This window comes from Candoia aspera, chromosome 3, assembly GCF_035149785.1.
Source record: "Candoia aspera isolate rCanAsp1 chromosome 3, rCanAsp1.hap2, whole genome shotgun sequence".
Lineage (NCBI taxonomy): Eukaryota > Metazoa > Chordata > Lepidosauria > Squamata > Boidae > Candoia > Candoia aspera.
The window spans coordinates 208,029,984-208,044,058 of NC_086155.1; the positions used below are offsets into that span (position 1 = coordinate 208,029,984).

The following is a 14,075-nucleotide window of genomic DNA, read 5'->3' on the forward strand; positions in this document are numbered from 1 at the left end:
GTCAGATTAGCCATGGGATGAAGAAGTCGTCCTTTCTCTGGAATCCCGTGATCCTTACTTCCTTTACGTCAGTGTTTTCCAAACTTGGCAACTTTAAGATCTGTGGACTTAAAGCATGTTGGCTGGGGAATTCTGGGAGCTGGAGTCCACACATCTTAAAGTTGCCAAGTTTGGAAAACACTGCTTTAAGTCATCCGTTTTTCAGCTCTAACAAGGGAAAGGCAGAGAACACCAACAGGAGCCCGTAAAGGAGAAGGAAAATGTGCCAGATGCTGAATGAAAAGGAGGCCTTCGTGGGACCTCTCCCGTATTTCAAACGAAGTCCTCTCTCAGTGCTCCACCAGGAAGGCCTCTGGCTGCTCCCTTGGGAGGATCCATTGGTGGGTCACTTTGAAGACGGAGATCTTAAGCCCTCAACCCTGTGAGTTTGGCCATCAGTGGTCTGTAAACCTGGTAAAGTAAATGAATGAATTCCAACTTGCCTCTAACCTAGTTTGAGCTCCTTCCTCTGTTTTTGTGTGATGCAATCTACTCCCTTAGCATATAGAGATGGCCAGCAGCTGGTATCGCTTCAGTGGGGAAATAAGCAAACCAGAAGAAGAGAAAGGGGAAAGGGTGGCCGAGGGGTCCGCGTGATCTCCAGGATGGGCCCGTGTTGCCTCTTCGGCGCAGCTGCTGGCCTCCATAGTGGGAGGAGCTTGCACCTCCAGTCCTGCCGGTGGGCATCCTCCCCAGGGACCAGCTGCTAGGTCTGGAAGGCTGTGGGGCTGATCCGCCCACAGGGGGCTTTGTATATTAATGCAGCTCTGACCTGCGCTTCGTGATGTCTTTCTCTCTCTGCCAGGCAGGACTTGTGGTCCTCGGTCAGGTGCCGAGGGACAGAAAGTCCCCGAAATTGGTCAAACCCTTAGAAAAAGAAATGTGACTGTGAAGTTGCAGGGAGAAGTGTGCGCAGGGTGTGTGTGTGCAGAGTCAACTTGGAGGACAAGATTGAAAGCAGCGGGGGCAAAATGGAGGGTTGGCGTTGTCTGGAAGGTGGGCCTGACCTCAGTCTAGGAAAGACCCTGGGCTGGTGGGGGCTTCAACTCATGTATGGAGCAGGAACAGTGCTGGAACAGAAGAGGGGCTCGGGATGCTGTTTGCCAGACACCCCCCCCCCCCAGCTCCAGGTGGAGCAGAGTCTCCGAATTACAGGCATTATCCTCTGACTTTATCGTAGCAGTGGTGCGCTCTAGGTCCCTGTGGTCGCGGAAGCAGGGAAAACCAAATGCAGAAGTCTTAAGTTCAGGCCAGCCAGCGACGACGTGCCTCGGCCTCTAACTGGGGATTGCCTGAGGAAGACCCGGGTCGGATCCGTGCCCAGCCCCCAAGCCCGCTGTTCTTTTCCCTTCCCAGGCGAGCCTCTCTGGCAGGGCTGCACTCCGGAAGAGACACAGTCTGGGCCAGGTGCGCCTCAGGGAGAAGGGCAGGCAGTCCCAAGCAGGACTCAGGGTTGCATTTCTGGGCCTTCTGAAGATCTTAACAAGTCCCGGGACTTAACCGTAATTTGCATTTACATTTTCCATTGTCCCCTTGGTCAGTGTTGTTTCTTCCCCTAATTTTTGTAAATCGAAATTTCTGTAAATCAGGGAAACTGAATGCCTCTTGGAGATGGGCTTTAATGCCTGGTGTGAAAAAGACTGAGCCACCCAGTTATTTCAGATACTTCGGTGGGAAGGGTGTGTGTGTGTGCCTGGGCACTTGCCCACCTCCTATTCACTGCCTCTAGAAGGCGCTCCTGCCCTTGAGAAGAACATCACCCCCCCACACACACAAATCTCTGACAGCAGAAAGAGGGGCCTTGTCTGTGTGGGCCGTAGGGCTGTGTGGAGCCGGGCCAAAAGTGGGCTGGGGATCTCCCCCCCTCCCCTATTTTCTGGCCCCATTTTTTCCCCTTCTTTTCCCCTTGGGCTGCAGGGGAGAGGTCTCTGGCAGGGGGCTTAAGCTGACCCCTAACTTTCAAGGGGCAAAAACAAGGCACCAAGATTCCTGGCCTGGCACTTGGGCTTTTGCCAGGCATGTGATGGGCAGGTTGATGGGGTGGATTTCTTTAAGGTGGTTAAAAGACTTGATGACCCAGGCATCTGCTTTGTGTTTTTCTGTCTGATTTTGTTTTTTTATTAACTGCACCCTTGTTTTAATCTTGCTAGATGTTTCATTTGTCGCTTAGAGAATCGCTCACAACTAAGCAACTTGCATGAAATATAAATCAAGGCCCTGCCAGGCAGAGAGGCCGGTGGGCAACTGCTTCCTGGAAAATACGGGGAGCATCAATCCCCGTCTGATGGTTTCAGATCCTTCTGTGGAAAACAAAGTATGCTCGGAAGTGAATTTCTCTTGCCCGCCGATCTTTTTCTCCGGTGCAGACCTCCAGCTCGGGCTGTTGATTTGCCCAAGTGGCTGCCTGCTCCGTTTGTCCGTGGCAGAAAACCCACGTGTGTCAGGCTTCCCACTTTACCTGTGACCCTTCCACCTCCCTGGAGATTAATCTCTGCGTCGGAAATCCTGATGTATGAAACGGCTCCTTATTTTAGGCAGCATCTTCGAAAATGTCAAGGAGTCAGAGGAGCAAAATGCATTAACTGGAGTCTCTGGGCGGTGGGGGGCGGGACCCACAGTCCCCCTCCTCACCTTGCCAGTTGCTCCTCAACAAGGTTACGGCCACAATTGAGAAAACGGAGCGATTAAATTCTGCTGGCCGTGAGGGGCGGCGACTTCCTGATTTCAAACCGTAATCCCTGGCCAAGGGGCAGGCAATTTGTGGGGAGTTGAAAGTCCCTGCTGGAAGAGGTCTCAGCCTTGAGGAGCCCCAGAGGGAACCCCGGCGGAGCTTTGTGCCATTCAGAGGGGAAGGGAGTGGGGGGAGAAATGCTGGGGGGGCAGCAGAAGCGGAGGGACTTTTCCGGATTGCTAACGGCACTTGTTCTGAGCCTGCGACTTCACAAAGGAAGAAGGGGGGTGTTGGGCTCTGGCCATCAGATGTTAAAATGAATGACCCCCAAGCAGCCACGAGTGCTGATCGCCTAGAAGGGTGATGAAGAATAATTAAAGAAATAAATTTCCCCGGTGCTCGCTCCAAAACGTTTTGTTCAGCACTAAAGCTGTGGGCCTGTGGAAGGGAAAGTGGGGGTGCCCAGGGGTGTGCGTGTGTATGTGTGTGCGCCATGCAGCTGTCTTAGCTAATGCAGCCCTAGGAAAGGGCTCGTCGCAGGGAGAAGAAAAGCCTCAGTGCAGCCAGGTCACGGGTTAAGCAGGTGTGGCAGGGCAAATTGCACAGAAGCGCAGGAGGCTGCCTGGCAGAGCCGAGGAGGGGCCAAGCTGCTGGCAGGGGCAGCAAAGGGCTGTGGCTTCTACCAGCCGTGCCAGTGGACGGGGAAGGTCTCTGGGCGAGGCCGGTGAGACAGATCCACCCGGGCGGCTGCTGTCTGGGCCTGTCCCAAAGGAGCCAAAGGAGGGGACCTGGGTTGCCAGACATCACACAGACACCCCCAAAGTCCTCTTCCTTTATTCCCAGGAGCTTTTGCAGCTGGGGGTCCCTATGAGGAAGCCCCAGTGGGATTCGAGAACTTACTTTCACCGCTGTGGCAGGTTTGCACTAGCTAAGCCTGTGGTGTATTAAAACTATGGGAAGCCGTGCTTTGGGTCTTGCACCGCTGTACGAGCCTGAAAAAAAATACTTTGTGGAACTTGTCTGTGAAAGTTAAGGCGACTCGCAACTCAAACAGCAGCACCTTTTTTTCAGGTTTGTATGGATGTGATGGGCTCACAGTGACCAGGGAGTTCAAAGGTCAAGTAGTCTGAAAGTAGCCAGGCCGCTGCTCACCAAGAAAACAGAGAAAGGGCTCTTAAGGGATGGACCCTACAGGAGCATCCAAGGAGATCCCTAAGTTGCACATTGCCTGATCCATGAGCTTGTGGTTCATGCCATATGAAGGTGTTTGGGGCACAGGGGGAAACCCAGCAGGGCAGGAAAACCGCACAGTTGCCTGACAAAGCTGTGGTAATGTAGAAAACATCTCCAACTCTTCTCCGAGAAGGAGTAGCTGCCAGCTAACTAGAGTGGGCTGTCTAGGCCTTGGACAACTGAAATGAAGCTATTGGTGCCTTTTGCGAAGAATAAAGAATTGGGTGAACTTCATCCTCAAGCCTGGAGCGTGTAATTCTGTTGGCCTTTTGAGGTTGTCCAGATCAGGACTGGAGCTCAGCTCTATTGGGATAGGCTGTATGAACAGGATCTTGCAAGTCTGATGGTGCTTGTGCCCTCTTGAGTCAGGGAGGAACCAACCTGAGGCTCTTCCTAATACCCTCTCCTTTACCGGGGCTTAAGGAAGGCCTTTTTGTTCTTGGAATGAATGTATCCGTCCAGGCCATCTCCACGGCTCCCTACAGATTCCACAAAGGTGTGTTTGCAGGGGCTGGACGGTGGTGGGGCCACCTGGAAGGATGGGAGAGGAAAAGAGTGCTGCTGGGGAGCTGCTCTGAAATGGAAGCCTCTTGTGAGGCTGACGCTTGTCCGGTCACTTCTCTGCATGGTTTATGAGTCTGCTCGGATTTCAGTAGGCTCTGTGTTGGGTGTGGCTGGGTTATTCAGTAGCTCCCAACGCAGATCCGTAAAACCGATTCGAGGGGGGTTGCCTCCTGTTCTCTTTGCGCAGGTGGGAGGCCTGCCTCAATCTGGATCCGTGGCTTATGCTAGAAATGCACCCTTTGGGCTGTCAAACTCAGGCGTGCTTCCAAATGAACACAGAAAAAGTGTGGTTGCATTCCTGAAAGCTTGAGATGCCTGCTTTTCCTCTGAACGTCTCCCAGCCGGTCACCGCTGTTCACTTGTTCGTGGCCTGCTGTGGAGTCCTCCGAGGAGGTTTCAGGGCTCATGTCTGATGAGCTTAACTTGGCTGAAGGCTTGGCACAAAGCTGAAGTTTCTGGAAACATTTTTTGGAGGGCGTTGATGCAGATGGAATCCTTTGTGGAAGGAGCTGGGTATTTATAGGCAGAATCTGATGGCGCCTTGTCATGGTTCGGCCCTGGGGACAAGTGCCGGAGTCACAGGAGGCAGAATGCGAAGGAGTTCATTTCGTAAACAGTGGTAATGACTCAAGTTGACACGTTCCTTCTCGCCGCTTGTGTTAAAGAATCATGCAGTTGGAGTGTAAACTCCAGGTTTCCAGGTTCCCAGACCCAACCGTCACCCATGGAGTCTTCTCCCCCCCCAAAAAAACTGGAGTCAAAAACGTTTGCAGTGGAGGTGGAAGACAGTAAAGACAAGGGGTGTCCTCCACCTGGACCATGAACGCGAAGCTCACTAGCAGCCGCTTCTCTGCCTTCTTTGGCTCCAGCCTCCAAAGCCTGTAACAGGAAGTAGGAAGAAGGGTCGGCCACGCCCCTCCTCAGGATCCTCCTTGTTCTTCTCAGCCTCAGCTGATGCTTCTGCCCCAGGCTGAAGGACACAGGCAAAACTTCTGCTGCATTTCCTTGTCAGAGAAGATCTCTGTTTTGATCTGGAAGGATTAATTTAGTAAAATGTGGTGCCTTGGACTGCTGTCAGTCACGTGATGAATTCAAGTAAAGTTCCTAAGCCAGGTCGGCCTCAGAAGGCCGTGCTTCAGAGCCTGGGAGGTCTCTGGCCAACAGGAGACGTGGGGCAGATTCTGGTGTGGGATTTGGGGGTTGGACAGCAGGCTGTGGTTATGCCTCCCTGAGCAGGAAGGGGCAAAAGTGAAGCCCTTGATGTTATCTCCTAGATCTGTCAGTGGTCTCGTCTTCCATGAATACTTGGGAAGCCTGCCTTGTCCTTTGGAAACCACAAACTAACCGTTGTACCTTTGGCAGAAGAGGGTTTTAAACATCTTCCAACAAATTGGAAGGGGTTTAGAAGTTGCATCTCTAAAGGTAATCCAGACGTGCACGACCGTGACTTTGCATCAGCGCCTGAGTCACGTGCGACCTGACTGTCCGCAGCACCACTGGCTGCCCAGCAGAGCCGCTGATGTGAACGGCGGGTCGCCAGCCCGCCATGGATCTGAGATCACCAGCTGGTTATGTCTGGGAGCAGGACCGGATCTGTCTCCATGCCTGGCCGAGCAGATCCGACCCTGCCCCAGGGATTTTTTCCCTTGGATGTGTTTCTTGAAACGCTTCCCTTGCTGGGCTTACTCCGTCACGGCTTAGCAGCAGGCCCTGAGATACGTGAACGCTGCCTTGTAGGAATCAAACCCTCAAGCCCACTGGCTCTTCCTCAAGGGCTCATCTCTCGGGAAGGGTTAGGGCTCATCAGCGCACCAGCCGCATCCGTGGGATCCTCTGCCGAGGGCACCACAGAGCATTTGCTGCATCAACCTCCCCGTCCCTCCAGCGGGAGCTGGAACTGTCGTGTTCATTAAATGCATGATTATGGCAATGATTAATGGCATCCCCTTCTAGCCTAACCACTTTTCTTTTGGTCCTGGGAATGAACTGACAAGGTTTCGTGCAGCCGAGGTGGCATTTTGCTGTTTCCATCAAGTCTGCTCTGCGGAGTCGGCCTCTCTGTGACCTGCCGGATACATTTAGGATCGCTGGGTACGGAGGGGGGTATGCTAGTTATGCCAGGCGGTGTTAAACCGGCTGTGTTTGAAGACATTTGTCAAATGCAATCAGATACGGTGTTTGCTGCCACGGTGTGCGCAAGGCATGGCCATTCGCTGACTTCCCTCTGTTCCTTTGCCTCTTGGAGGCCCAGCAGAACTGCGCTCTTTTGCAGTCTCTGGAAGGGATTTATTTATTAAGTTTTAATTTCACTCTTTATTTCTGGTCAATTCAAGGTGGCTGTTGGAGGGACAAGTAACAATACCAAGACTAGGTGTCTTGCATAAGATTTGGGGGGTTGAGTTGTAGTGAATCTTTGGCACTCTTGATGGGTCCTCACCTATCTAAGGGGGGGGATTGGGGGAAATGCGTGAATGCAGTCTGCTGCTTTCAGTGTTACCCAGTTTAAATCCTGTTGTGGCCCCACCCCCGATGAAAGCCTGGGTTCATGGTCTGGGATCTGGACTTCGCTTTGGTCTCGCTTTGGGCCTCTTGCGCAAGCGACTTGGGTGTGACGGACGGCGTTCGCCCCGGCCTCTGCTTTGGGGGGCTCATCCTGCTTTCCCAAGGCTCCACGTGCACCCAGAAGTTGGAAAGCCCTGCTCTGCGTGCCGCAGATGCCACAGCGCCTGGCTTCTCAGGCTCCCCTGTGCCTTGCTCAAGAATTTGGATTTGGCAGGGCAGCATTCCGGTCCCACAGAGAGAAAGCCCGGGCTCTGCTGGCAGAAGGATGGGAGAGGTTGGGAGCAGCAGCACCTGGGTCCCCCAGTGAGACGCAGGTGGGGCCCCCGAGAGGCTCTGCTTCTCCAAGCTGCCCCACGATGGGCGGTAGAAGCCCGGATCCTGCAAGAAAAGGCGCAAACCTTGGGCTCCCCACACAAAGCCACTCGCCCTCAGCTTTGCGTATGCTGCAGCTGAACAGCCACCATGTGTGGCCCTCGCAGGAGGAGAAACTCAGCGGCCGATGGCTGGGCAGATACACGTTCGAAGCCGAAGCCAGAAGGCCTGCGTGCCAGACATGGTCCCATCACGTGCTTCTCTTCACGTCCTGACGGGTTGGAGATCCTTGCAGATCCTTTTTTAAATGTCAAAAGCCCCCCTACTTGGGATTCCCTTGTGCTCCTTGGGAGGAAGAGCAGTAGAAACAGATAACAGCAACCGTCAATAAGATTTACCTGGGAGGAGACAGATTTTAGGGAGCTCAGGTTTTTTGAAGGTGCTCCTCTGCAGTCCCGAGTGAGGCCAGGTGGGCTTCTAGGTGGTTTGGTGCGAAATGCTTGCCTGGGAAAGAGTCTTGCGGCTCTCGACGCAAGACAGCCCTGCAGCCGACGAGGCGGCTCTTCCAGTAGCTTGGACTCAGGCCTGCGAGCGCTTCCCATGGAAGTGAATAACGAGCCCATTGTATAGAATGAAAGCCCAGCTATGAAGCTGTTTGGCTTCCAGCTATTGATCTATCGGCTTCTACTTTGTTAGTAAGAAACTCTCCTTGTTCCTTTTTCTGTGCAAGGCTAAAGTCTGTTTAGCCCCTGCTCCCTCCAGAAGTGGGCTAAACAGATTCCCAGTCCCTGCGGGAGACTCACGAGCAGAGCAGGATGTGCACCGAGCTTCCCTAGTCAGAGGCACTGTCTGCAAATGTGGCGTTTCCGTCTGTCCGCTAGATTCTCGTTTTCGCATTTAGCATCTCTCTTGCTGAGGAGCAAGATCTGGACCAAAGTGGCAGCTTTGTGACTTTCAAACCTAAGGGTAAAAAAGGTTCAACAGGTGGCAGTGAGGGAGTCCCGTTTGGCACACACAGGCAGTTCGTGTCACCAGGCGACCCCTCCAGCCCACTTCTTCTGCATTCCTGCGTGCGCGTCCAGGTGAAGTTTCAGAGAATTCTGCATCCAGCTTGAAACACCTGGAGGGAGCAGAATGTCGACAAGGAGGCATCCGACCTGCTTTTGTTTGTCATGTCACCAGGTGGACTGCTTCCATCTCTTAATTCCCCCCAGTGCTGCAGAATGCTAAGTGCTGTCTGCTCCCCTTGGAACTTCTTAACACCTTCCCTGGTTCTCGTCATATCTTTGGCCTAGTACCTTTTTTTCCAAGCAAGTTAGTTTATGTGCATTTTTTAACACTGGGAAGTGTAAAAGGTGCCTGGCTGTTCTTGCCAAAATTCCCACAGCGAAGCCATCTTCCTCGAAGAAGCTCCAAGCAAGGCTCCCCATGAAGCAGCAGAAGCCGGAGCAGCCAGTGCCCCGCCTGGACTCCCCGGTGTTTCGCTGGGGTTTCAGCAGAGGGTCCCCCATCTCTGTGGCTCCCAGCGGCCTCTGCTTTTGCCCCATGGCTGGGCTCCGTGGGCCCTCCGAGGCTGATAGAGAGCCCTCGCAGCGCCTGCTCTTCCAGTGCAGCGGCACCAGCGCTTTATTTGCACGCAGAACAGATGGGGCTGTGCCGTCACCAGTCGGCCGCGTGACAGCCCGGGTGAAGGGAGTGCTGGCTGACACGCTATCAAATTCCGATCACTCACTCAGGAACACACTCGAGTTGGCAGGTGAGCGACGGAGTGGCGCTCTTCCCACCTGGAACGCTCTGGCACACGTCTCAGCTGACGGCGCAGGAACTCCCCATCATGTCAGGTGGAGAAAGTTGGCAGGTGAATGCCTGATGAATAACAAAACCCTCTCTTCTGGGAGCTGCCCAGCTCCAGCAATAAACTCCAACTTTATGCAGAGCCCAGTTCAAAGGAGATCAACCTCATCCTGATCATCTCCCTATACCAGTGCATCCTTGGCTGGGGAATTCTGGGAGTTGAAGTCCACACCTCTTAAAGTTGCCAAGGTCGAGAAACGCTGCCCTAAACCTTTTGAGGAAATGGCCGTAATTCAGGGGCCAAACACCCGCTTTGCATGCAGAAGACCCAGGCTGAATACCGACTCTTCCAGATAAATGATGTAGGAGAGCAAGGCTTAGCAAGACCTCTTGTGGGTGCAGGACCAGGCTGACTGGCCAGGGGGGTGACTCTGTGAAAGGCGTGGGGCTGGGATAGGCTTGCAGGCTTCAGCGACCACTAGCTGCCTCCTGCTGGCCTGGTGCAACCCCACTGGAAGTGCAAGGAAACATGCGCTCACTCTCACTCGGTCTCTGCAGGGAAGGGAACTGAGGAAGCAACCACACCTCCCTGCAGAACACGCTTGGCTCCTGCAAACACAGGTCCTTTCTCCTGCCATAGTGGGAGCGTGAAGGAGAAGGGGATGGATAGCCATTCTTCCAGTCCTGTTTTCTAAGAGCTTCCATGAAGCAGAAGGATGCGCCATCAGGAGCCTGAAATTTTGAAGCCTTCCCGGTTGTATATAGCGATGGACTTCCTACAGGGCCTATTCCGCTGCGTCACTCCCCTTTTTCCATACAAATAAAGCCACGTGTGTTGTATAAGATGCGTGCGTGTGCGTTCCCTTTCATACGTCTAGATTGGCAAGAATGTCGCCAGTCAAGATGCTAAGCCAGTCCTTCCTGTCTTCATGCCTTTCTGGCTGGGAAAGGCCAGGCCAGCCGTTGGAGGAACCGGGACCCGATCGGGCGAGTCCTGGGTGTGGGGTTGAAGGGCTCAGGACAGAGTGTCCGATAGGAGGAGGAAGCAGGCGCGTGCGGAAACGCCTCTCTGAAGAGGACGGGCTGGCAAGGGACAGTGGGATGCTGCTGGATGTCTTGGCAAGGCCTTCCTTCTTCTGGCTTGGTTGGTTTGAATTAATGAATTTATAACATTGATATGTGAGTAAATTCAGCGACTCTGTCAAGGGTCCCTGCAAGGTTTTGCAGAGGGGGCCGGAGGTTCTGGAAGACTTAGATGGAAGGCCGGGGTCCCTGCCCTGCCCCACCTGTCTGGCAGCCCTTTCGCAGGCCTGCTGGAGTCAGATCTGAGAGCTGCTAAGTGACTCCGGGATAAAGAGATCACTCTGAGAGTCCATCTGCTTAGGATGCAGATCTTTTGTCTACTGCTTTGGTTTTGTTGTTTAAATGAGAATTACTGCTGCTGCGGCGTCTTGGTTGTTTTATTCTTTATTGATGCTGGCCATTTAGATTTCTGCATATGGAGAGTTGTTGATATAAATCAATATTTTTGTTTCTGTTTGTCTCAACACTCCCCCCACATCTCTGCAACTGAGTGAAATATGCTTCACCAGATGACTGGGTATTTAACTAACGGATATGCCTTCACACCCGGTTAGAGTCATCTGGTGAGAAACAAAAGCCTGATGGCCCCCTTGAAACTGGGGGGCAGAGGATGGGGAGCTGCCAGGACTGGGTCCTGCTGGTGCCCACAGGCCAGGGGTCAGGCCCTGGGTCCCTAACAAGTGCCAGGAAGCAATGCAGGGGCACAGACAGCTTGTGTAACGTTTCGCCTTTTGCCTGGACACCTTGGCCAGGTTCTGGTGCCTTTCACCTGTCCACCCTTGTGACTCTTTCGTGGACATTAGTGTCCAGTAAACAAGGGCATCTCCTGTTCTTTGTGGCTTGACCTTTGTCCTGTAGATGGACTTCTGCCAAATGCCAGGACCAACGAGCAGCTCAGGGACAGCAATTGACCCATGTAAAGGGACTAATTTGTTCTGGCCCTGAGCCAGACAAGGGACAATTTTTTTTTCTCTTTCTTGTTTACTCACTGCTTGTAAGGCATTGCCAGTTCCTTGGCTTGCTCAAGAAGAACCTATTTACCTTGCACAAACTTTACATAAAGCCTGCCTACGTGTTAATCATTAGGACTGAATTCTCTCTCTGAACTGGTTCTCTTTCTGTTCTGGAGCAGCACGGCTGGACTCTGCGCATGGTGTACCCGGGTATTCTCCACCAGGCTGGCCGAGCAGGTCGACCACAAGCCGCTACATTGCAAGGTTGGTATGTCCTTGAAAGAGCACCGGGGTCATCTGCACACATCCACACCCACGTTTAAAAGGAGGGAAGATAACAGCAAGCCATTGCTGTGGGTGGCCATGCTACAGAGAGATTCCTTGGGGGGTCTGATGATCAGCTTCTCATTTCAAAAGGTGAATTATTTCCCCCTTCTTATAATTCCCCAAAACTATCCCACTGAAGACCCAACAGGTCCCAGCCTTAGCACGTACCTTGCTGGGGGGCCGGCTCTGGGCTGGGCCTGCTGAGTCAGCATTCTGCACGGACGAACATCCCGCAATTAGCCTCGGGCCACTGTGACGTTTTATCCCAGGAACCAGAATATCTCCTGCCTCGCTGTGAAACTAAACCAAATCCCACCCCCTTTATTGAACCCTGAACGAGCAGGCCCCTCTTTCCACACCTCTGCTTCCTGAGGGCGACCGAGCCTCTCGTCCGTAACCCACGTAACCTTACCTTAAATCGAAGAGGGGCTTAAAGCACGCAACTTTACCAGGGGATTGAGGAAGTCCACACAACTTGAAGGTGCTGGCTGGGGAATTCTGGGAGCTGAAGTCCGCACATCTTCAAGCTGCCAAGTTTGAGAAACCCTGGTTTAGAGTTTTTCGTGCTGCTCTTTTAAATTCTCTGTTTGTTGTGTTGCATTTCAAACTGAAGTTTGGACGTCGTAAGCCGCCTTGAGCTGAGAGAGAGAGAGAGAATCAGAGGGACATTCTAATATATTTTTATACGCTGCTGTAATTTAATACCAGCAACAAAGCCTGCGTATGTTAACAACACACAAATAATGAATACAATAAATAGATATTACCCCATAGATATTGACCTGCTTGAATATTACTAACACCCAGAGAACTTATCCCAGCTATTCTCAATAAATGCTTTAATACTGTCATTCCAGCGGTTTGCTACTCAATGCTGAGTGAATTAAAGGGATCAATACCCGTATCATATGGGATCCTGATATATGAAGTCCAGTTCTCATGAAATTTAAACCCTCCCCCCCCATATTGTTTCCTTTTTCACCTTCGGTTAGTTCGACTGCTTGCTTGCTTCCTTTATTGTTTCCTCCCACCCACCCCCACCCCAAACAGCCTGCTCGGGGATCCTGAGCCGTCCTCTGTGCTTCTCTCCCTCCCTGCAGCCGCGCCGTGCAGCGGAGCCTGGCCATCATCCGCCAGGCCAGGCAGAGGAAGGACAGAAGGAAGGAGTACTGCATGTACTACAACCGCTTTGGGAAGTGCAACCGTGGAGAGAGCTGCCCCTACATCCACGACCCCGAGAAAGTGGCCGTCTGCACCAGGTCTGCACCAGGTCTCTTCCGTCTTCCCTCTCCGCCCCTGTTCCGCGGGTGCTGCCAGAAACGAGAGGGGCCGGCCTGAAGAGGAGTGTTTAAAAACATACCTACTCAAACATCACCTTTCCCATCTAGATCCTGCATACATTTTAGTTTTTTTCAAAGTCACTTGCAACTGGTTCTCTTAGCGTAAGAATGTGCACAGGTCTGGTCTGGATCCAGTGGGAACGGCCCTTTCTCTCGGGAGCAGACGGGCTCCGGGTGAGCCCTGCCGCACGGTCTGCCCGTGCCTTCCTCTCTCTGAGGAGGAGAAGCCGTGCCCCGTCCTTCTTCACCAGCCTTCTCGCAGTTCATTCTGGGCACTGATTGTGCCGGCAGCACCTCAGGGATCGGTGGATTGCACCTCGGCAGTGAGGCCAAGCTGGTGAAGGACGATCTGCCTTCATGGCAGATCTGGGGAAGGGTTAGTCTCCTCCAACCTGGCCTCCAACAGGGAACAAAGCCAGTCATCCCTAGACAGTGGCCATGCTCAAGGAGAAGGATGGGAGTTGCATTGCAAAAGTCCATTGCAAAAAGGAAGGCTGAAGCATATACAGGGAGTCCTCGACTTACAACCACAATTGGGGCTGGAATTTCCGTCGTAAGTTGTTGCAGCTGTAAGTTGAGTCACCACGTGACCAGACCCAATTTTACGACCATTTTTATGGTGGTCGTTAAGCAAATCACTGTGGTCGTTAAGCAAATCATGGGTAATTAAGCAAATCACTGCAGTTGTTAAGTGAATCCAGCTTCCCCAATGGGTGTTTTTTACCAGAAAATGGCAAAAAAGTCTCAAAATGCAGTCATGTGACTGCGGATGCTGCGACTGGTTGTAAATGCGAGCTGGCTGCCAAGCGCCTGAAATGCGATCATGTGACCACGAGGTGGTGGTGGTGTGATGTTTTCCAATGCTGGGAAGTGCTTTACGGGCTGTAAAGCACCCATTCTGAGGCTGCTGTTGTAACTTCGGACTGTCATTAAACGAACAGTTGTAAGTCTAGGACTATCTGTAATCTGGAAACATACCTTGCCGATAGGCATGCATGAACTTGAGTTTGTGACATACTCTTAATCAGAGCACCTCACCCCTCCCGGTTCTTGCCACTTGTGGTTTTCTCAAATCTGTTGTGACCCAGGACAAAAAGAAATTAATTTTAAGTTATCCAGATTATCAGCTGAAATGGCATAGAATCAAGGCATCTAAGTCTCCAACAGGATCGGGGACGTCCATAGAGTTTGGTCAAA

General features: G+C 52.6%; 1 protein-coding gene across 1 annotated transcript in view; it reads left to right on the plus strand.

Annotated features, from left to right (window-relative positions):
• ZC3H3 (zinc finger CCCH-type containing 3) overlaps positions 1-14,075 on the plus strand; it is a 204,060-nt gene that overhangs the window by 138,244 nt on the left and 51,741 nt on the right. The window contains exons 6-7 of the mRNA XM_063299746.1: positions 11,391-11,475; positions 12,639-12,797. Of these exons, the coding sequence (XP_063155816.1) occupies positions 11,391-11,475; positions 12,639-12,797 (244 nt within the window). The remainder of the gene's footprint in view (positions 1-11,390; positions 11,476-12,638; positions 12,798-14,075) is intronic.